Consider the following 25092-nt stretch of genomic DNA (forward strand, 5'->3'; position numbering starts at 1 on the left):
ACACATTATACTACTTCTCCCGAGTATGGCGATACCACATGTGTGGCACTTTTTTGCACCCTAACTGCGCTAAAGGGCCCAAAGTCCAATGAGTACCTTTAGGATTTCACAGGTCATTTTGAGAAATTTCGTTTCAAGACTACTCCTCACGGTTTAGGGCCCCTAAAATGCCAGGGCAGTATAGGAACCCCACAAATGACCCCATTTTAGAAAGAAGACACCCCAAGGTATTCCGTTAGGAGTATGGTGAGTTCATAGAAGATTTTATTTTTTGTCAAAAGTTAGCGGAAATTGATTTTAATTGTGTTTTTTCACAAAGTGTCATTTTCCGCTAACTTGTGACAAAAAATAAAATCTTCTATGAACTCGCCATACTACTAACGGAATACCTTGGGGTGTCTTCTTTCTAAAATGGGGTCATTTGTGGGGTTCCTATAATGCCCTGGCATTTTAGGGGCCCTAAACCGTGAGGAGTAGTCTTGAAACGAAATTTCTCAAAATGACCTGTGAAATCCTAAAGGTACTCATTGGACTCTGGGCCCTTTAGCGCAGTTAGGGTGCAAAAAAGTGCCACACATGTGGTATCGCCGTACTCAGGAGAAGTAGTATAATGTGTTTTGTGGTGTATTTTTACACATACCCATGCTGAGTGGGAGAAATATCTCTGTAAATGGACAATTGTGTGTAAAAAAAATTAACAAATTGTCATTTACAGAGATATTTCTCCCACCCAGCATGGGTATGTGTAAAAATACACCCCAAAACACATTATACTACTTCTCCTGAGTACGGCAATACCACATGTGTGGCACTTTTTTGCAGCCTAACTGCGCTAAGGGGTCCAAAGTCCAATGAGCACCTTTAGGCTTTACAGGGGTGCTTACAATTTAGCACCCCCCAAAATGTCAGGACAGTAAACACACCCCACAAATGATCCCATTTTGGAAAGTAGACCCTTCAAGGTATTCAGAGAGGGGCATGGTGAGTCCGTGGCAGATTTCATTTTTTTTTGTCGCAAGTTAGAAGAAATGGAAACTTTTTTTTTTTTTTTTCTTTTCTCACAAAGTGTCATTTTCCGCTTACTTGTGACAAAAAATAATATCTTCTATGAACTCACTATGCCTCTCAGTGAATACTTTGGGATGTCTTCTTTCCAAAATGGGGTCATTTGGGGGGTATTTATACTATCCTGGAATTCTAGCCCCTCATGAAACATGACAGGGGGTCAGAAAAGTCAGAGATGCTTGAAAATGGGAAAATTCACTTTTTGCACCATAGTTTGTAAACGCTATAACTTTTACCCAAACCAACAAATATACACTGAATGGGGTTTTTTTTATCAAAAACATGTTTGTCCACATTTTTCGCGCTGCATGTATACAGAAATTTTACTTTATTTGAAAAATGTCAGCACAGAAAGTTAAAAAAAATCATTTTTTTGCCAAAATTCATGTCTTTTTTGATGAATATAATAAAAAGTAAAAATCGCAGGAGCAATCAAATAGCCCCAAAAGAAAGCTGTATTAGTGACAAGAAAAGGAGCCAAAATTCATTTAGGTGGTAGGTTGTATGACCGAGCAATAAACCGTGAAAGCTGCAGTGGTCTGAATGGAAAAAAAGTGGCCGGTCCTTAAGGGGTAGAAAGCCCTAGGTCCTCAAGTGGTTAATTATTATCCCTCCCTCCCTCCCCACAGCCAGCCAATTATGGCGATCGGCTGTCATAGGCTTCTGCCTATGACAGCCGATCGCTGTCTTGTCCCCCAGGGGGACAGCCGTGTCACACGGCTGTCCCCAGTGCAGCGCTGCTGCTGCTCACAGCGCTGCACAGAGTAAATAGACGCCGTGATCGCCGTCTAACAGTCTCCCGAGCGGCAGTCGCCGCTCGGAGACTGAAGAGGGAGCGGAGCTCCGTCCCCCAAGCAGGAGACGCGCGCGCAGCCTGTGCGAGATCTCCTGCAAAACAGAGCCCCAGGACTTTAGGCGGTCCTGGGGCTGCCGCCGCGGCCACGCCCATCGGCGTGACGCGCTCGGCAGAAGGTTAAAGCCAGGGAATACCTCATATTTACAAAAGCAGTGCAGAATACAATTACTACCAACACTGAATATTTACAAAAACAACTACCATATGCATTTTCTCAATAAACACAGAACACACTTGTTCTCTTAACCCTCCTGGCGGTAACCCCGAATGTAGTTAGGGGTAAGCCACGCAGGAGGATTTCTCAGGCCCTGCTGGGACCATTTGTTGTTTTTTTTTTTTTTTGCCTCACGCAGCTAGCACTTTGCTAGCTGCGTGTGCACTCCGATCGCCGCCACTACCCGCCGATTCACCGTGCTGCCCCCCACACACACCCTATGCGCTGCCTGGCTAATCAGTGCCAGGCAGCGCTGAGGTGTGGATCGGGACTCCCTTTGACGTCGATGACGTCAGTGACGTCATCCCGCCCATCGCCACGGGCTTGATTGCCGGAGGCGATCGAAGAGGGTGGAGGGATGCCGTTACACAGCGGCTGTCATGTAGCGAGCCCTAGGCTCGCTACATGATTATAAAATAAATTTAAAAAAAAAAAAAACTGCTGCGCTGCCCCCTGGCGGTTTTTAATAGACTGCTGTGAGAAAACGCGGAAAAGCTGCCGCGTGTGCTCAGAACAAGGCGGCTGATTCCGCATCCAACGCGGCAGTTTGCACGCGTAGGCCTACATCTGCCAGTATGGCTGAACGTGGAGAAACCGCCGCATGCCCTGATAGCGGTGCGGCTGGTTCCGCGTCGAGCGCGGTGGGTGGTACGCAACACATGTCTGGTGTGGCTGGGATTGATAGTCCCCACAGGTTCAGAAGGACACGCACGCGCGATGAGAGGCAGAACTTTTATGACAGCCAGAAGGGAGTCAGCTGACCAAGTCGGTCAGCTGACAATTCAGCCAGTTCCCATTGGTCCAGCACTTAGGGGAGGCGCTGGAGAGCGCTGTGCTATATATACCGGGTGCTGGTCATTCGCTGGTTGTCTGCCGTTGCAATCACTACGTGGAAGCACTCAGACCTTATTGTGAGAATCTGTGTTACCATTCTGTTATACTTCAGACTAGTTCCAGGGTGTTGATGATCAAGGACCTCACACCCAAGATTAGGGACTTGTGTTATCATTCTGTTATACTTCAGACTAGTTCCAGGGTGTTGATGATCAAGGACCTCACACCCAAGATTAGGGACTTGTGTTATCATTCTGTTATACTTCAGACTAGTTCCAGGGTGTTGATGATCAAGGACCTCACACCCAAGATTAGGGACTTGTGTTACCATTCTGTTATATGTCAGACTAGTTCCAGGGTGTTGATGATCACGGAGCTCACACCCAAGACTAGGCATTGTTTATTATCTGTTATGACTTACTGCTTTCCTGACCACTCTTCTGTTCACTGATTCGGTACTTCGCTATATCTGATACTCTGTTGCCAAACCCTGCGTGCCTTAGGATTACCGAATCAGCCTCCTGTCTTTGTACTTTGTATGTCCGTGTGTAGCCGACCTGGCTTGCCCGACCTTGAGAACTATCTCCTCAGTTTAGAGATAGTTCACAGATCAATCAGTGACATCCTCCTATTGGTGTCACTCACGCTCTGGTCCTTTCCTCTCCCAGTCTGACTCCTCCCTGCGGGAGATTCAAAGGCTGCTGAAAGGTACTCATTCCCTAGTGCAGTATGCCTTACTGCCTTTGTACCTGTCCTCCAGATATTGTTCTCAAAGTATTACTGTTGCACCAAATACTCATATTACTCAGGTGTCCAGAGGTTAGTAATATATCTGATTATAGGTGATACTGCAGATCATCAATAATCAGATATATATCTGTATTTTTGGTGATACTGCAGATCACCAATAATCAGACCCTCTCTGTGTTACACCGATCGTTACAACTGCCAGGAGGGATAAAAGCTTTGTTGTACCAGATATTAGACAGCAATCTATGGACTGCAAGCATCAACTAGTTTTCTGTATTGTCCTTGCTACCAAATTCTCATAAACATATGAATTAACGTTGGTTGTTCTCAAAGTAATGGGAAAAAATGAAAAACAAGCGACCTGGATATGGATTAATGCAACGAAATTTTATAACCATCATGACTAAATAAATGAGAAAACCAACTTTGAGATGTTCTAAAACAGTTGTTCATTAGGGATACTAAAGGGGATGTAAATCATTCCAAGTTCATACAGGATTAAGCACATCCTTGTATGCAAATGTTCACAGCTTGAAAACAAACTAATCGAATCCTGCCAAAGTGGAGTTGGATTGGTCCATTTTCAAGTTACATAAATTTGCATAAATCATTTGCATAATCCTGTATGAACACGGAACAATTTACATCTCATTGACCATCCCTATTTGTTCATAGACTAAAGGCTCATACACACATCAGACCATAGTCTTTGGAAAGTGAAAGATCACAGACTAATTTTACCCCCTTCCATGTAGTATGAGAGCCATAATCTACACAGTCTTTTCTATTGAGCTGAACTCCCCATCAGATAAAAATTTTTGCAAGATGCTGCACACATTCAAAAGATCAGTATCTGCAAAAGATCTGTTCCTGCAAAATGCATTCATAGTCTATGATATCTGCAGATTTCATACACACCTTGTTTAACAGACATTCATCTGCAGATCAGATCCACCAGGATGGATTTTCAGATCTGCAGTTGATTGTCAGATATGCCGATGAATGTCTGTGTATGAGATCTGCAGATAACAGACTATGAATGCATTTTGCAGGAGGGGATCTTTTGCAGGAACATATCTTTTGCAGATACTGATCTTTTGAATGTGGACAGCATCTTTGTGTACATCATCTTGCAAAGATTTCTATCTGATGGGGAGTTCAGCTCAATAGAATAGACTGTGTAGAGTATGGCTCTCATACTACATTGGAGGTGGTAAAATTGGTCTGTGATCTTTCATTAATCTTTCAAGTGTGTACACACCATAAGTCCAAACGAAACTGTTCAAACAATTTTACTTTGGGTTGACACGGGTAAGTATTCATTTAAAGTTTATCTAAAAACAGGCACAAACCTCTCTGTCTGTACCTTGCCTGCTTCCTATGTTTTTTCCTGGCCTTCCAGCTTAAGGCAACACCTGCTTTTTGGCATCCCATTTGTGAAAGTATGTATACGCAGTTTTGTTTTACTTGTAGTACATATACCTCCAAAGCCTTAAAATATTGTGGCTATAATTATATGACACCTTTCAGTTGCTTCTGAGGGAGCAAACTGTTTTCTAGAAAATGTGCGTCAGACAGTTGCTTGATGATTTTCTTGGAAAGGCACCACGGTCAATTTAATCAGTTATCCTAAGGATCTTTCTTCCTGGTTATTGTTATACTATCTGCATACTACATGCAGCTGCTATGCACCTTATTGAGTGGATAATGTTTGTATATTAAACATGGTGTGCATTCTCCATGTGAGGTTTATGCACCGACAGTCTATTACTTAGTAGCTGTTGCTGTCAGTCCAAAAATCAACATTATTTTTAGTGGTGCTTCATTTAATTGTAATATATTTCATATAGAAAAGCTGTACAGACAGGTCTTTCAGACAATAATGATAAACACACAGGGATGTTTATTTCTGTAAATGCACTGTGCAATGCATCTACATTCTGCCATCATTAACACACCCACATTGCACATGTATCCTCTGTTGCATGTATGCTCTGTTGCATTGTACACATGGAGGCTGTACATGTACCCATGCTGTGTACTCACATGTGCTGTACATGCATTTACTCTAGGGTTAGCTAGATTGCATACTGTGTGTGGGATTTGAGCCTGGATATGGGATTTGAGCCTTTGACCACAGATTGAATCCCGGCTCAAGCCAGTACGTAAACCAGTAAGGAGTCTTTGGGCAAGGCTACCTAATGAACCTGGTCGCCTGTGGAGCAGTGGCTGCAGCGCTTTAAGTTCACCAGGAGAAAAGCACATTTTTTTTCTCTCTTTACACAAATGCACTGTAAACATGCATGCTCTTATTTACACATGCACTGTACACACACATGCTGCACACTTACTCATCCTGTACATTCATGTGCTTATGTTCTTTGCATGTTACATAAAAGAACATGCACACCAGACAAAAAGATGCTTTTAAATGCAATGCTTATTATTGAAAACTTGTACATAAACCCCGATAAACGGGCAGGATACAAACATAAACATATTAGCACAATTTTAACTGAACAATAAGCAATGACACAATGTTACAATATCCTGACACAAACAGAGATGGAGGAAAGTCAGAATTTACCCAACAGCAGCGCTGTTTCGAGGCAATTTGAGCCTCTTGATCACGGGCAATAAAAGTCCAAACAGGCAAACAGCAGATAGGCACCAGATATAACATTGCACCCTGCGTGATTAAGCATTGGTCTATATAGTTTGAGGGTCTATTTATATGGGTGTGCAGACCCTAATGTACATATACTTATGTTCTTTGCACCCATGTTCTGTACACATATGTGGTGTAAAGCCTTACCAAGCCCATGCCCTGTACAGTTACCCACACACTATAGACACACACTGTACATTACCCATGCACTGTACATATGATGTACACTTACTCACACATTATATACCCACACATTGTGAACTCATATCTCGTGCACATGCACTGTACATCCACATGAAGTACACTTACACACATGTTGTACTATCCTTTGACCTGCACTGTGCCCAAAGGACTCTAATTTGTTAGCCTATATGCCTAACATAGAATATAGTGGTACTTGTAGTATTTTCTTTTTCACTCACTTTGCCCCCTTAAGGGGAACCTAAACTGAGAGGGATGTGGATGTTTCCTTTTAAACAATACCAATTGACTGGCAGCCCTGCTGATCTCTTTGGCTGCAGTGGTGGCTGAATCACACACCTGCAACAAGCATGCAGCTAATCCAGTCTGACTTCAGTCAGAGCACCTGATCTGCATGCTTGTTGAGGGGCTGTGGCTAAAAGTATTAGAGACACAGGATCAGCAGGACAGTCAGGCGACTGGTATTATTTTAACCACTTCCCAACCGCCGCATGTACACATGGCGGCCGGGAAGTGGATCCCGCAAGGACCGCCACATGTACAAATGGTGGCGGTCCTTTAACGGGCAAAGGCGGAGCGATCGGTCGGTGAGTTCATAGAAGATTTTATTTTTTGTCACAAGTTAGCGGAAAATAACACTTTGTGAAAAAAAACAATTAAAATCAATTTCCGCTAACTTGTGACAAAAAATTAAATCTTCAATGAACTCACCATACTCCTAACGGAATACCTTTGGGTGTCTGCTTTCTAGAATGGGGTCATTTGTGGGGTTCCTATACTGCCCTGGCATTTTAGGGGCCCTAAACCGTGAGGAGTAGTCTTGAAACCAAATGTCGCAAAATGACCTGTGATATCCTAAAGGTACTCATTGGACTTTGGGCCCCTTAGTGCACTTGGGGTGTAAAAAAGTGCCACACATGTGGTACCGCCGTACTCAAGAGAAGTAGTATAATGTGTTTTGGGGTGTATTTTTACACATATCCATGCTGGGTAGGATAAATATCTCTGTAAATGACAATTGTTTGATTTTCTTTACACACAATTGTCCATTTACAGAGAGATTTCTCCCACTCAGCATGGGTATGTGTAAAAATACACCCCAAAACACATTATACTACTTCTCCTGAGTACGGCGATACCACATGTGTGGAACTTTTTTGCAGCCTAACTGCGCTAAGGGGCCCAAAGTCCAATGAGCATCTTTAGGCTTTACAGGGGTGCTTACAATTAGGCAACCCCCAAAATGCCAGGACAGTAAACACACCCCACAAATTACCCCATTTTGGAAAGTAGACACTTCAAGGTATTCAGAGAGGAGCATAGTGAGTCTGTGGCAGATTTCATTTTTTTTGTCGCAAGTTAGCAGAAATGGAAACTTTTTTTTTTGTTCTTTTTTTTTGTCACAAAGTGTCATTTTCCGCTAACTTGTGACAAAAAACATGGCTCGTGCAGCCTTCTCTCGAGGTCAAGCATGATCCCATATTGCTGTGTGATTTTAAACGTAGGTTAGGGCGGGGACCCCGAGAGAAGGCTGCACGAGCCGTCCCTGCTACTGAACTGATGTCTCTCTCAATAAGACAAGGGTAAGGTCCGCTAATAAGTTAATAATGTGTAACGCATGGATTTGCTTCCATTTTTTGTATTGTGAGATGCATTAGTTCTAATGCACCTGTTTTACTGCAATGAGCACAGTCGTGCCTTTAAGAGGCTAGGTAGCCCTATGTAATGTCAGGTGCATCTTGGTTAGATGCGCAACCACCTTTATTTCTTTGATGAATATCATTGTAACTCTTTTTTCTTTGGGATGGGTTGTGGTTGTGGGCGGTGTCCCCAGGCAGTGAGAGAACCTGGGGCGCCGCCCACGCCACGCCCCTTCCCCTTTATATGGCCTGCTGCTCCCTAGGCAATTCTGCAAGCATGTTCCCATATTGCTGAGTGATTTTAAACGTAGGTTAGGGCGGGGACCCAGAGAGAAGGCTGCACGAGCCGTCCCTGCTACTGAACTGATGTCTCTCTCAATAAGACAAGGGTAAGGTCCCCTAATAAGTTAACCTCCTTGGCGGTAATCCCGAGCTGAGCTCGGGGTATGCCGCCGGAGGTCGCCGCTCAGGCCCTGCTGGGCCGATTTCAATTTTGTAAAAAGCAGCACACGCAGCCGGCACTTTGCCAGCCGCGTGTGCTGCCCGATCGCCGCCGCTCCGCGGCGATCCGCCGCGTGCAGCGGCGAAAGAGGGTCCCCCCAGCCGCCCGAGCCCAGCGCAGCCGGAACAAACAGTTCCGGCCGGCGCTAGGGGCTGGATCGGGCGGCTCTGACGTCAGGACGTCGACTGACGTCCATGACGTCACTCCGCTCGTCGCCATGGCGACGAGGAAAGCGAAACAAGATAGGCCGCTCATTGCGGCCTATCTTGTTACTTTCGATTGCCGGAGGCGATCGAAAGTACGCTTCCGGAGCGCCCTCTAGTGGGCTTTCATGCAGCCAACTTTCAGTTGGCTGCATGAAATACTTTTTTTTTAATTTAAAAAAAACCCTCCCGCAGCCTCCCTGGCGATTTTAATAGAACGCCAGGGAGGTTAATAATGTGTAACGCATGGATTTGCTTCCATTATTTGTATTGTGAGATGCATTAGTTCTAATGCACCTGTTTTACTGCAATGAGCACAGTCGTGCCTTTAAGAGGCTAGGTAGCCCTATGTAATGTCAGGTGCATCTTGGTTAGTTGTGCGACCACTTTTATTTCTTTGTTGAATATTATTTTAATGTTTGTAATTCCAGAACCTAATTTATTTTACGCAAGTTCGCAGGATACTTCTATCCCACTTTGTTCCAGCCTTTGGTAATCAACAACAAAGTCTGAACACCGCTACTACCCACAGGAACCGGGACTGTGCACGACCAGATCAGCAGGCCCACAGGAGTACAGGAAGAACGGAAGGTCCGCACCAGTCCAAGGTTCCAAGCTTTATTAGGACATATACATCAGCAAAACATTAATAAAAGCATCAGAGAGCTGACATGTTTCGAGCCATTCAGGCCCTTAATCATAGCTGACTGAGTAATGGTATACTCCCCTTAAATAGGGGGTTGTCTAACCACTTGATCCTCTGTGCCACACCCAAAAGAAAGGGGGAGGGACAGAGAAGAAAACCATAGTTTTACAAGTGCAAGACATCTCACTTCTGAATAGGTACATACATAATTAAATAAATAAAACCACATTACAGAAAAATTAAAACATTTTACTCCAAAGAGCAGCAAACATCGGAATTTGTAGATTTAGCGACATACTATGTCAAACAGAGCCATAATGTATAGGAACAGGAAGTCAGGGAAAAGGAGGCAAGGGAATGAAAGGGGGGGGGGGAGAAAAATGTGGGGGGGGGGAAGAGAAAGAGGCGAAAAGAGCACCCCAAATCATGTAATAAACGCCAGATCCCATTTGGCATTGAGGCCCTGAGGGGCTCTAGAGCCCAGGCGATGTATCCACATAGCCTCCCTTTTCAGTAATTTCTTATAGAGGTCGCCTCCTCTCTTAGATGGTAACACCCGCTCAATCCCCTGAAAACGAAAACCCCTCATCACCCCGTCATGTTGGTCCCTAAAGTGCTTGGCCACATTGGAGATGTTCGTAGTGGCCCAACCTGCCCCCAAATAGTGTTCGGCCACCCTCTGTCTTAGTGACCTCGTGGAGCACCCCACATACTGCAATGAACACAGGGTACATTCGACCAAATACACCACAAATTTTGTGCCACAATTAATGAACTGCTTAATGTTATAGTGGCGGCCACTAGACATAGAGACGGCAACTTTTGATTTATGGTGAGCATGACAATATCTGCACGTTGGGACACCGCACTTGTATGATCCTACCACCGACAGCCAAGTCTCCCGAATCAAGTCTGAGCTGAAAAGGCTGGGTGAGAGAATCTGCCCAAGTGTAGGGGCCCGTCTGCTAGAGAAGCCAACACCGTTCCTCAAGATCGGGGAGAGGCCTGCATCTCCCTCCAAAATGGGGAGATATTTGTTGATAATATTAGTCACCTTCTTAACCAGTTCACCCCCAAGGGTTTTTATCCTAACGGACCAGAGCAATTTTCAGTTGTCAGCGCTCCTCCCTTTTATTCCCTAATAACTTTATTAGTACTTATCACAAGAAAATGATCTATACCTCGTTTTTTTCGCCACCAATTAGGCTTTCTGTGGATAGTACATTTTGCTAAGAATTTTTTTTATTCTAAATGCGTTTAATGAGAAAAACCGAAAAAAAAGAAAAAAAATCATTATTTCTCAGTTTTCAACCATTATAGTTTTAAAATTAAACATTCTCCTGTGGATAAAACAAACACGGTTTATTTGCCAAGTTGTCCCGATTATTAAACAGTTTAAATGATGTCCCTATCACAATGTATGGCGACAGTATATTATTTTGAAATATAAGTGTTATTTTTCTGTTGTGTTTTTTTTTTTATTCTGGCCATAATTACAAGCCCCTATGTAATAAATTAAAATTAATTTCCCACCATAAAATATAAATTAACAAAGCTGAGTCCCTAAGGCAACTATTTATTTATTTTTTTTAGCTGATTTTTTTTTTTACAAGTGTTTTTTTTGGGGGGGAGAGGGTTGGAAGTGTTATTTTATTAATGATCTGTATGTACTTGAAAATGAATGTATTGTGTAGGTGTAATGTACTTTTTGGCCACAAGATGGCGCTAGTGAACACTCACAGAAAATGTTCACTTTTTTTTTTCTTCACTTTATTTAATTGTTACATTTCCTGTTATTGTGAATGGACGTAGCCGCTGTTCGCGATCACGTCCATTCACTCCAGGCACTGCGATTGGGTAGAGGACCGTTCGGTCCTCTTCCCCAATCACCCAGCACGGAAGCCCGACGGAAAAAGCGGCGGTAGCGGCGGACACACGGCGGTAGCAGCGGCGGGAACGCGGGACGTATTAAAACGTCATGTTGCTGTTAATAGCGGTAAGCATGACGTTTTAATACGCTAGGTTGTCAGTAAATGGTTAAAATCAACTGAATAGGTGCTCAAAAAGGTAGGCCTATGTGGTTTCTGGGCATACTGTGTGGAATCCCCCAATAGATCCTGGTGGGATTTTTCTAGGGTCCTTGACCTCCCTCTCTTAATGGACCAAGTAGGGTAACCTCGAGCCTTCAAGCGATTCTCAACCGCTTTGAACTCACCAGGTAAGTGGGCTTCATCTGAGTAATTCCGTCTAGCTCTAATAAATTCCCCAACGGGAATGCCACGTACTGTATGGGCCGGATGACAACTGTCGGCTCTGAGAGTAGTGTTACCACTACATGGCTTCCTAAAGGTTCTAGTACTAATGGCCTCAGTGTCAGAATTACCGGTCAAGGTGATGTCTAGATAATTGATAGAAATCGCTTCTATCGAATGTGTGAATTGCAGATGCAGGTCGTTAAGATTAAAATAATAAACCAGACATTCAGCTCCCGACACATCACCCCTCCAGACAATTAGCAGGTCGTCGATGTACCTCCCGTACCACACAACATCCTCCAGCAGACGGCAGGCTCCCCCAAAGACATGGCACTCTTCCCACCACCCCATGTACAGATTGGAAAGGGATGGTGAGAATTTGGCGCCCATGGAGGCACCCTGCCTCCGGAGGAAAAAACGGCCGTCAAACATGAAGTAGTTGTGGGCCAGGAGGTACTCGACGGCCATTAGAATAAATGTGCCCTCTGGGGGAGAGCCCGGTTTGTGGATCTTGGGCAGATGGTGGAAGATAGGGATGATAGGGAACTTGACCTCCAAAAAGTGTCTTAATCTTTGGTCTATGACTCCCAGACTTTCACCGCAGGATAGGAGACTACATAGTCTCCTCTGAAATTCCGGGGTAGGGTCAACATCCAAACTTAAATAGGTATTGGTATCCTCCAACTGTCTGAGGGCCTCACCCGCATACATTTTAATGTATGCGGTAATTCTGACACTGAGGCCATTAGTACTAGAACCTTTAGGAAGCCATGTAGTGTTAACACAAGTCTCAGAGCCGACAGTTGTCATCCGGCCCATACAGTACGTGGCATTCCCGTTCGGGAATTTATTAAAGCTAGACGGAATTGCTCAGATGAAGCCCACTTACCCGGTGAGTTCAAAGCGGTTGAGAATCGCTTGAAGGCTCGAGGTTACCCTACTTGGTCCATTAAGAGAGGGAGGTCAAGGGCCCTAGAAAAATCCCACCAGGATCTATTGGGGGATTCCACACAATATGCCCAGAAATCACATAGGCCTACATTTGTGAGCACCTATTCAGTTGATTTTAAGAAGGTGACTAATATTATCAACAAATATCTCCCCATTTTGGAGGGAGATGCAGGCCTCTCCTCGATCTTGAGGAACGGTGTTGGCTTCTCTAGCAGACGGGCCCCTACACTTGGGCAGATCCTCTCACCCAGCCTTTTCAGCTCAGACTTGATTCGGGAGACTTGGCTGTCGGTGGTAGGATCATACAAGTGCGGTGACCCAACGTGCAGATATTGTCATGCTCACCATAAATCAAAAGTTGCCGTCTCTATGTCTAGTGGCCGCCACTATAACATTAAGCAGTTCATTAATTGTGGCACAAAATTTGTGTTGTATTTGGTCGAATGTACCCTGTGTTCATTGCAGTATGTGGGGTGCTCCACGAGGCCACTAAGACAGAGGGTGGCCGAACACTATTTGGGGGTAGGTTGGGCCACTACGAACATCTCCAATGTGGCCAAGCACTTTAGGGACCAACATGACAGGGTGATGAGGGGTTTTCGTTTTCAGGGGATTGAGCGGGTGTTACCATCTAAGAGAGGAGGCGACATCTATAAGAAATTACTGAAAAGGGAGGCTATGTGGATACATCGCCTGGGCTCTAGAGCCCCTCAGGGCCTCAATGCCAAATGGGATTTGGCGTTTATTACATGATTTGGGGTGCTCTTTTCGCCTCTTTCTCTTCTCTCTCCCCTTTTTCTCTTTTTTTTCCCCTTCCCCCCCCCCCTTTTTCTCCCCCCTTTTCATTCCCCTGCCTCCTTTTCCCTGACTTCCTGTTCCTATATATTATGGCTCTGTTTGACATAGTATGTCGCTAAATCTACAAATTCCGATGTTTGCTGCTCTTTGGAGTAAAATGTTTTAATTTTTCTGTAATGTGGTTTTATTTATTTAATTATGTATGTACCTATTCAGAAGTGAGATGTCTTGCCCTTGTAAAACTATGGTTTTCTTCTCTGTCCCTCCCCCTTTCTTTTGGGTGTGGCTCAGAGGATCAAGTGCTTAGACAACCCCCTATTTAAGGGGAGTATACCATTACTCAGTCAGCTATGATTAAAGAGACACTGAAGCGAAAAAAAATGATGATATTATGATTTGTATGTGTAGTACAGCTAAGAAAAAAAACATTAAGATCAGATACATCAGTCTAATTGTTTCCAGTGCAGGAAGAGTTGAGAAACTCCAGTTGTTATCTCTATGCAAAAAAGCTATTAAGCTCTCCGACCAACTTGGTCGTGGAGAGGGCTGTTATCTGACTTTTATTATCTCAACTGTAATTGAACTGTTTACTTTTCCTCTAGCAGAGGAGAGTTTATTACTTCACAGACTGCTCTGAAAGACTCATTTTGAATGCTGAGTGTTGTGTAATCTGGACATATTATAGAGTGATGCAATGTTAGAAAAAACACTATATACCTGAAAATAAAAATATGAGAATATTTTCTTTGCTGCTAATCTTCTAGTAATTATTCATAGTACACAACCAATTCATTATATCATATATATTTTTTCGCTTCAGTGTCTCTTTAAGGGCCTGAATGGCTCGAAACATGTCAGCTCTCTGATGCTTGTATTAATGTTTTGCTGATGTATATGTCCTAATAAAGCTTGAAACCTTGGACTGGTGCGGACCTTCCGTTCTTCCTTTGAAGTCAACATGGAATCCATGTACACAGCAAGGAAATTATGAATATATTTAAATATATCTACTGTGCATTTTTTTGCTGAAATTGAATTTTAGGTAGTAGAAAAAATAATCATACTCTGGCATCATTAAAGTTCAAATAGTGGGGCTAAACATGGCCATGAAGGCATTATGCTCATGCAACGTACACAAATGAAGAGTTTTTGAGAACAGAAGAACATTTTTATTTTTCCAACCTAAGCAACAAAACTGTGTTTATTATACACGAAAATACACACATGTGTTGGCGATAACATTTCAACATTATTTTGCTTGGGGCGCTTATGTTTTATAATTTATATAAATGGATAATGAGGTATGTTTTTATGATTACATAACTCCTTCATATTTACAATACTTTAGCGTCTAACACCTCTTGCAATTTCATATCATATAAGGGCATTTGGTATATTCAAGCACTGAAAAATGTCAGAATACCTCATTAAATCCATTCCAGTTTGCAGCCCTGCTTAATCAGCTTGGGAAAATGTACAGGGAAAGAAATAATTGTCCACTGATTATATAATCGTTTTGGTACAGGGCTTCTGCAAAGAGGTGCTATACTTCAGGAGTTGAAGACGTACAGGACAGAAACATCTCTGTACCAAACTAAAACACCTCTTTTAATATTGTCATTAAAGCATAAGGCTCTTTCTAACAGTTAATGACTTTTTACATATGGCCAAAGGTTGGTATGATAAATTACCAATTACTTCTAATTACTTTTAAATGTGCCTAAAGTAGTCATACACAAGCAATTAACTTTAATTAAAAGTTATGTTAAACATTTGCATCTTTGCTTGGAGGAACAAAGAGAAATCGAGAGTCCAATATGGTGTAGTATTGTTAAGTTGGTTGTGGTTAAAAGCAAAATATTTAGATATACTCACAAACATGGGTTACCCATAGGCAACCACTTCAAGTGCAGGTGGGGAGTATTAGAACCTGACCCCACTCAGGTTTTTAAGATGTCGCTCTCTGTAGATAGGAAATGGGGTAGCACCCCTCCACCGAGGGTGGAATCAAGATTTCAGCCAGGCTTGGTGTACAGAGGCGCCAGAGTAGAATAAAAACGTTTAAAAACTGTCTAAAAGAGGGGGATGTTCAGGTAGACTTACCTCCCTCAAAAATATAAAACTCAATTGAGTCACAATATATCAATACAACATTTTTTTTATTGAACTCCACTTTTTTTTATTGAACTCCACCTAGTGAAACGCAGGTGTGGTCCTGCTTCATCAGGCAAACAGGAGTATAACTCAATGGGTCTAAATGCAGAAGTGACAGAGGCGCTCACTTCTGCATTTAGACCCATTGAGTTATACTCCTGTTTGCCTGATGAAGCAGGACCACACCTGCGAAACGCGTTGCACTAAGTGGAGTTCAATAAAAAATGTTGTATTGATATATTGTGACTCAATTGAGTTTTATATTTTTGAGGGAGGTAAGTCCACCTGAACATCCCCCTCTTTAAGACGGTTTTTAAACGTTTTTATTCTACTCTGGCGCCTCTGTACACCAAGCCTTGCTGAAATTTGCATCTTTGCAATCATGTCAATGTTGTACCGCTACATGTACTTTTTGGCATACTGAAAAAGCTGAAAATTCCCTTTTGTGCTTTACAATTTAGCTGCACAAAGCATGAATACTTTTACATACCTCAGATTGGCCAGGGAAGGCTGCCCCTTTTGTGTAGTTATTTTTATTATCATTATTATTTCCCATTTGAAATAACGACAGGCTGTTAGCCACTAGAGAAATTGTTGCAGTGAGGATCGCAGTCAGATCCCGCTCGCATCTGCAAGGGCTGCATGACTAGAGATTGTCAATGACATGCAAATAATTCAGAGTTGATGCATGACTATTCAAGTTTTGTATATGTTATGGCCAAAACCAGAAATTGGCCAATTCTAGAATTGGCCGGCCGTTTCCAGAACTGGCCGATTTGACGTCGGCCAAAGTCCAAAATGCTGGGAATTTCTGACATTGGCCAGCCAGTTCTAGAAATGGCCAAAGTCAGTCGGCCAAACTGCAAATCACACAAATCCCAGAACATCCGGGGTCCTGTCCAGCACCATGAATGGCACTCGGAACTTCCTCTCTGCTACAGATACAGCATAATAATCTTTTTAAAGAAAAGCATTTCATAGTTCTCAGCTGATACAAATCCTGCAATAAATATGCAGTGTGTCTACATCCTGCTTTCATGGGAGCAGACATATTGTTAACATCCTGTGCTGCTCTGCTGTGGCAGTCAGGTGACACATTAGAGATCAAATTACAATGGTGATTAGTCACAGATGAGGGTGAATTAGACAGGCTAAACTCTCTAAATACATACAGTGTGCATTTTGCCACGGTTTCCTTCTGTCCAGTGCAAGACTTTAGACAGACATATTTAACATCCTGTGCTTTCAAACTAGGCACTGAAGAACATAAAGTATCTTTGGTAATACCAGCATCTTAATGATGTCTACTCTGGCCAGTGCTCCAAAACATGTGCGGTCCGCTGATCTTAGAATAGCTTTGCAGTCCGCAATTAGTTTGCATTTTGATTTTTTATTATTTTCCCTAATCAATGGAGTAAAATGAAGTATTATATTTACAAAAAAAACGCACACATTAAAAACACATGTAAAAACACATTCCTCTGTCTCCATTGAGATACGTTATTTGCGTTTTTCATGTGTTTCAAGTTGTGCGTTTTTAGAAATGCACAATGTAAAATGTGCATATATCGTTTTTTCATTAGCGGCAAAAACGGTAGCATTTTCTGCAATGCTAGCTTTTCTGCCTAGTGTGTTCCTAGCCTCAGAATTGAATGACGCCATTCATTTTTTTTATATAAAAGTATGTGGTAGTGCAGCTGGTGAAAAAAAAATTCAGCAGTATAACAAAATACTCAGCAAAAAAACAAAACTGGTTTCAGAACTCTTGAAATAAAAAAGAAAAATATAGATATACTCACTACTTCCACCATGGCTACTTAATGCTTCATCTTCGAAAATATCAAATTCTTCCTGACGGCTCTGAGTGGTCATCTCACACTTTATCAGCTCAGTGGGCATCCGTAAGATAGTAAGGTTGTACTGAAGTGAATGACTCAAGTCATAACTGTAGCTGAAATTGGAAAGTAGCAATAAAAAGACATGACTGTGAACCTTGAAAAAAAAGACAATCGTGAATATATTTTATATATATATATATATATATATATATATATATATATATATATATATATATATATATATATAGTTTATGATGTACTAAAAAAAAATGTGTTCTGCTGGATGAACCACTCCTTCCTGATTCAGTCCCATCAATTCATTTGAGCTGTGCCAAAAATGTGAGGACCTCAGCCATTGAGGACTGGTGTTCAACATCCCTGGAGGCTTAAAGAGACTCCGTAACAAAAATTGCATCCTGTTTTTTATCATCCTACAAGTTCCAAAAGCTATTCTAATGTGTTCTGGCTTCTGCAGCACTTTCTGCTATCACAGTCTCTGTAATAAATCAATGTATCTTTCCCTTGTCAGACTTGTCGGCCTGTGTCTGGAAGGCTGCCAAGTTCTTCAGTGTTGTGGTTCTGCTATGAACTCCCCTTCCAGGCCCCTCTATGCACACTGCCTGTGTGTTATTTAGGATTAGAGCAGCTTCTTTCTTCTCTTTTACAAGCTGGATAAATCGTCCTCTGAGCTGGCTGGGCTTTCACATACTGAAGAATTACAGACACAGGCAAAGCTGTTTGCAGGAAGAAACGAGCAGCCTGAAACTTCAGTGCATGAGAGATGCAGGGGGAAAGAAACACACAATTGATCTCTTGAGATTCAAAAGGAATGCTGTATACAGCCTGCTTGTGTATGGATGTATTTTCTATGTGTGGACATACTGTACATCAACCTACTTCCTGTTTTGGTGGCCATTTTGTTTGTTTATAAACAAACTTTTTAAAACTGTTTTTAACCACTTTTTTTTTTTCGCCGCCGGGGAGCGGCGAAATTGTGACAGAGGGTAATAGGAGATGTCCCCTAACGCACTGGTATGTTTACTTTTGTGCGATTTTAACAATACAGATTCTCTTTAAAGCACATTTTTATATGCATTTAATAAATGCCTTGTGTTAAATTACCGCTGTAAAATGGAAATATCGACACGTTACCGAATGGTTACCGAATTCACACCGAATGCGGAAAAACCTTGATGAATACAACTAGAAATCGATAAACTTCGAATTCGGTAATTTTACGAACTGGAAAAAGCTATCGCAAAGACAATGATAAATCGAGGCCAAAGCCTTCACATAGTATCCTGTAACACCTAGTCAGTCAAGTAATTTGTTAAAGTACCGCTATTGCGAAATGTATAAAAAAAAATTACTGAAACATAAGAGAAAGTAGTAGGAAGAGTAAGGGTTAATAGTTAAAAAATAAATCACTCATGCTGTTTAGATTAACATGACATTCTGCATCAGACGTTGTTACCAACGGATTTCTGGCATGCTTTATTGCCTGCAGTGGGGGAGAAATTAATCATCATTTTGATGCAACAAAAGTTTCCCCTCTCCTTGAGCTGATAGTCATTGAGCCAGCAACTGCCCTCTGCTTTCCTGAAGAGATTGAGAAACATCATAGCAGCTAAAGGATCCCTCCCAGTGACAGACCGGCACAGCAGAGGACAGCCTCTGCTGTTCCTGCCTGAAACTGGAGAGGAGTCCTTGAGCTTTGATGTCTCTATTTCTTTAGGAATTCAGTGCTCGGGAACTGAATATGTCATTGGGAGGGTCCAACAACGATCAGCTCCAGGAGAAGGGAATATTTTCTTGCATTAAAAGGATGATTAATTGATTCCCCATGACAGGCAATAAAGCATCCTAGAAGTCCATCGGTAACAGCGTCTCATGCAGAATGTCATGTTAATCTAAACAGCAGGAGTGATTTATTTTATTAGCCACTATTAACCCTTACTTTTCCTACTACAGTAATTTTTAGTTTTATATTGTATACATTTTGTGATAGTGGTCCTCTAACACACCTTAATTAACATTATAATACTGACCAGATTGGTGCACGGGCGGCAGGGAACGGATTGGTGCATGGGCGGCAGGGAACGGAGATCGTTGGCATGCAAACTGGCCGACACTCTCAGCCTCTACTTCCGGAGCTTGCGCTCCATATGTCACTGCACTACTACCTGTTGGTTAATCCACCTGCCGCCAGAGGGTGCTGCCAGTCTGCAGCCTTGGAAGAGCGGCTATGGACTGATTTGTATCAATTTCCCCTCCTGTGTATCCGCACTGACTTACGTGGTGACGCACGGATGCCGGGGGGTGTGGCAGTGGAGCAGTTCAGCGTCTCCTGGCCGCCCGGCACCATTTTAGGCCGGCATTGAGCCTCAAATTACCACACTCTGAGCCTGCCCAGACGATGCTGGTGGTTTACAAGCCATTTTGAGCTCCGATACGCGTGAGCCTTGTGTGTATCTTCTGATGTGTTAATAAAATTCAAGAAATCTTTTATACCTTACCCATGGTGTAGCGGAACTTCTTTCCTTTGCTATAATACTCCCCCTGCTTTGATTTACATCTATGGCACAAACCTATGTGATTTGAAATACTGAGAAATGTTCATTTGACTTTGGAAACTCTCTTTCTAGGCCATAGAGGATTTGAAATATACTGTACACACTTTGAGTGATTAATTACTGCTAAGATGAAATAATTAAGTGGATTGATCAGTCATAGATAACCACCACTGGGTTTATATGGCCAAAATGGTCAGTACCAGACCAATCAACCTCTAACTGTGTGTTTGTGCTGGGGTCATATTTCAATTAATAACTATTTTATGAAAGGATTTATAAATAACATTTTGATGTGTGTATAAGATTCCATATAAAACACATAAAATCACACTTCTAATTTCTGTGGTAAAAAGTGTGACGTATAAAATGAGTCCCTAATGAGATGCAAGTTGAAACGCATTGGGCAGAGCTAGAGAGGTGGTGACGCAGAGACATGCTGGATGACTGGATCGTGGAAGTACTATTGACTTAATACAAAGCAAAACATTTTTACTGTAGAGATTGCAAGTGTGATTTTATGTGTTTTTCATGGAATAAAGTGGTTTTACACTATCGGCAGAACATTTGAGTCCATAGGAACGTTACAAAATACGATGCTGGGCTGGGAGTTAAACACTGTGGGCCATATTCTATTCAAGGTGATAAGTAGCTTGCAGATGTGAGCTAAGCAAACAACTTGCCATTGCGGGAGGATTACCGGCAAATCCTATTGCCGGTTTATTTCGTGCGATGGCCCATCATCAGGGAGCATTACTCAGGCGAAAGCCTGAGCGATACTTCCTTTTTACGGGTGATTGGGAGAGAGGCTTTCTCTGTCCTTCAGCACCACAGCGTCGCTCCCCACACATGCATGTGCATCTGCCGGTCATCCATTCCCATCTACCGCCGCTGCATCTGGGGGTCTCCTTCAATAAGGAGACCCTCAGAGCTTCCAGTTGTGCCACCGCACATTTCTAAAGTCTTCCAAAGCTGCGCCGTTTACCTGTAAGTAATTAACATACTGTCACCTCTCGACGCAAGTCCCCCAACGGTGTAATTACAGTGTATGTGTCACTATAATTACTGTGTACCGGAGCCCCGGCCGAGGCTCCCCATTGGTCCACAGTCTAGACCATTTTCATTCGATGGGGAGCCCCGGCTGGAGATTCAAAGATGCTTTGCCAGGGCTCCGATACACAGTAATTACTGTGACAGATGCACTGTAATTACACCGACGTGAGACTTGCAGCGAGAAGTGGAGGGTGATTAGCGGTGGTATGTTAATTACTTGCAAGTGACCACTGCAGCTGCAGTGGTCTTTGGAAATGTGTGGCAGCCTGATGGGAAGCTGTGGTGGTATCCTTATTAAAGGAAACCCCCAGATGCAGCAGCAACGACATGCGTTAGCTGGTTTAGACCTGCTCTTTGCAGGTCTAAGCTAACGCTCATGTCTGCTGGAAGCATCTTTACCGCCGAGGGGGGGGGGGGGGGGTGTTAGGCTGAATTTGATTAGGCAATGCTCCTATCACCTAATTTAAGAAGTCACCAGCACTTAGCCCTGTGTCTGTACGTACAATTGTCTCAAAATTGTTAACAGCAATAACGTGTAAAGATAGTTTTGGCTGACAAATCATGCAAGTATATACATATATAGTTTTGTGCTAATAGCCACAAATGTCACACGTGGGAACTAAAAAAAAAAAAAAAAAAAGCACTTGAAAACCCCTTCCAACATATAGCTGGTACACTGATGGAGAGTGTTGTGTTCAAGTTACTATGACAACAGTGGCTGGATTGCCCATCCAGTAATCAGTGAAGCAGTGGTGACTCGGTGAGTGGCAGTTAGGAAGATAGCACAGTATAGTGGAAACGGATTACAGAGACAAAGAATGAAGTAAAATGCAATGAAGCACCCAATTCAAGTGACAGAATTTACTACAAGTGTTTTAATGCTCCATAACAGGGTTGCTAACTTTATTATTTGCACAACGGATGGTAATTGTATATGTGTCTATGTTTAGTAAGCATCCCTATTCCAATTAACTAACAGTAGTGTTCAGATGGTTACTATGGCAGTCTGTAGAAAGATTGCTTCCGCTTCCTAATTACCTGTTTGACAAGTGTGTGCCTAATGACTCACTTCTGCAGCTCTGTAGGTGGAGAAAGGGTCTGTCATAAGGGCACTAGCTTGCTTGCAGTCACCACAAAATGCCAATCTATTCTATAGATATTAACACATGAAGAACAGGAATGAATTTGGCCTTACAATCCACTTTTCTCCTGAAGAGACAACATTGTATAAACCCTATATTTATTCATAGTATAATTAACTACAGTGGGATGTATGGGATTATTTTTTATTTATTTTTTCCACTGATCAACAGAAAAAGAAGAACATATAAAAGTGGAAATCATTCTCTGTACCACATTTTAATATCACTTGGAATGTGAAGGGACATGGGTCCTCTAACAAGCATGAAGAAATCCTGTCACTTTGCTCTGTTATAGGAAAGCCACATGGACTTGAAAACTAAGAACAACTAAAATTCCATAAAAAATGAAATGCTGGGGAGGCTACTGGCACCCCATCCAATGGCAAGAGGCTGGAGTCACCATTATCTTTAAGAAAATCCTACAACTTGACAGGAAAGGCATTCATTTTCTTCATCATCAAATGAAATAGCATTTTCAACATTTCTCCACAACAACCAACTTCTGTCACAGTAGGACAAATCATAAAGCATACCTGACTCAAGCTAAAGCCACCTAAGGTAAGCACAACAGGTATATTCTTGCTGGATCCACATAACTCTCTGCTTTGTCTGTTCCTCTCCTTGTTCCCAAAGGTCCCATTATCATGGAGAGGAATGGACAATACACAAAGGTACCAGTATATGGATCCAGCATGAACATATCACAGAGCTTACCTAAGTAGCTTTGGCTTAGGTCAAGTGTGCTTTAAAGCAGGCCCTTGGTTTTAGAAACATTTCACTATTCCAGTTGGAGGTAATTTTAGTACAACTCTAAACAGCATAAGAAATAGAAGATCTGCCAGACCTTAAACCTCCGGAGACTTAACAAATAATACTCAATTATCATGCCTCAGGCCGAGCGAGCGATATAATTATAAGAAAGTGGAGGGCGCTTAGGTAGGTAGATTTTATTGTACTGCCCGCTGCTAACTAGAAAGTGTGGGGACCCACTCACCTCACACAAAATAATATATTTAGGTAGACAATTACTAGTTGCACTGGGTCTAACTGGCGTCCTGTATCATTCACCCAATATGATATACGTTCAAACTTTGATTCAGTAAACTTCTAAAAATTTATTAATACAATAAAGTGCATTATATTACATTTACATTGCATGCGGGTCAACCATAAATAATGAATAACTGACTCATTCAAACTTGCAATCATCCACAGACCCTCCAATGTGCATAGATTAGCCAAAAATGAAAAATAAAAAATAAGAATAAAAAATGGATCCAAAGAATAAGCAATAGCAAAAATAAAAAGAAAAAATATGGGTTAAAAAATATATATATATCTCATACAGATGCCTTGAGTAATGTTTCAAGGTATATAGTGTAGACTCCCTTTAAGGAAAAAAATGCTGATATGTCTCAATATAAATCTCAGTGAGGTCTCGTCGTGAAGGTTCCCCTGGACTCATATGAGATCAATCTTCCAATGTAAGTTTGTATTTGTAGGTGCCAGGCGTCAAAGCTGTAATTGGCATATAGGTTGTATAGAATTCATAAAGTTCATAAATGGACTCACCTCCTTCCTCGGATGAACAGTATTGTTTTTACGCGTCGTGCCAGTAATGATTGTGCTGATTGTACTCACGTCCTGAGATAGAGGTTGCTGAGAGGTTTCCGGAGGGTCCAGTTGGTGTGTCCGAGTTCCGGCCGACAGCTCAATGACACTATACAACTCCGTACTGTATCCGTACTCATCCGCAATGATCGAGTGTAGTAGTTCCGGGTGGTGGCTGGTCTACTTCCGGTGACGTCACCTGCTCCTCGCGTCCTCTAATGCTTAGTTACCGCTGGACTGCGGTTTAGCGACGGTTGATAGTCGGTTTAAGTCTGGCAATACTATTACAAAGATCCTCGCTAAGCAATATAGGAGGGTGCAGCCAGACTTAAACCGTCGATCAACCTTCGCTAAACCGCAGTCCAGCGGTAACTAAGCATTAGAGGACGCGAGGAGCAGGTGACGTCACCGGAAGTAGACCAGCCACCACCCGGAACTACTACACTCGATCATTGCGGATGAGTACGGATACAGTACGGAGTTGTATAGTGTCATTGAGCTGCCGGCTGGAACTCGGACACACCAACTGGACCCTCCGCAAACCTCTCAGCAACCTCTATCTCAGGACGTGAGTACAATCAGCACAATCATTACTGGCACGACGCGTAAAAACAATACTGTTCATCCGAGGAAGGAGGTGAGTCCATTTATGAACTTTATGAATTCTATACAACCTATATGCCAATTACAGCTTTGACGCCTGGCACCTACAAATACAAACTTACATTGGAAGATTGATCTCATATGAGTCCAGGGGAACCTTCACGACGAGACCTCACTGAGATTTATATTGAGACATATCAGCATTTTTTTCCTTAAAGGGAGTCTACACTATATACCTTGAAACATTACTCAAGGCATCTGTATGAGATATATATATATTTTTTAACCCATATTTTTTCTTTTTATTTTTGCTATTGCTTATTCTTTGGATCCATTTTTTATTCATATTTTTTATTTTTCATTTTTGGCTAATCTATGCACATTGGAGGGTCTGTGGATGATTGCAAGTTTGAATGAGTCAGTTATTCATTATTTATGGTTGACCCGCATGCAATGTAAATGTAATATAATGCACTTTATTGTATTAATAAATTTTTAGAAGTTTACTGAATCAAAGTTTGAACGTATATCATATTGG

At 42.3% G+C, this 25092-nt stretch overlaps 1 protein-coding gene across 4 annotated transcripts in view; it reads right to left on the reverse strand.

The window, feature by feature from the left end:
• FIG4 (FIG4 phosphoinositide 5-phosphatase) overlaps nucleotides 1-25092 on the reverse strand; it is a 576719-nt gene that overhangs the window by 389101 nt on the left and 162526 nt on the right. For all 4 annotated transcript variants that reach the window (XM_068231289.1, XM_068231287.1, XM_068231288.1 and 1 more), the window contains one exon: nucleotides 17537-17688. In XM_068231289.1, coding sequence (XP_068087390.1) covers nucleotides 17537-17688 — 152 coding nt within the window. The remainder of the gene's footprint in view (nucleotides 1-17536; nucleotides 17689-25092) is intronic.

The sequence above is a fragment of the Hyperolius riggenbachi genome, chromosome 4 (assembly GCF_040937935.1).
Source record: "Hyperolius riggenbachi isolate aHypRig1 chromosome 4, aHypRig1.pri, whole genome shotgun sequence".
In the NCBI taxonomy this organism is placed as follows: Eukaryota; Metazoa; Chordata; class Amphibia; order Anura; family Hyperoliidae; genus Hyperolius; species Hyperolius riggenbachi.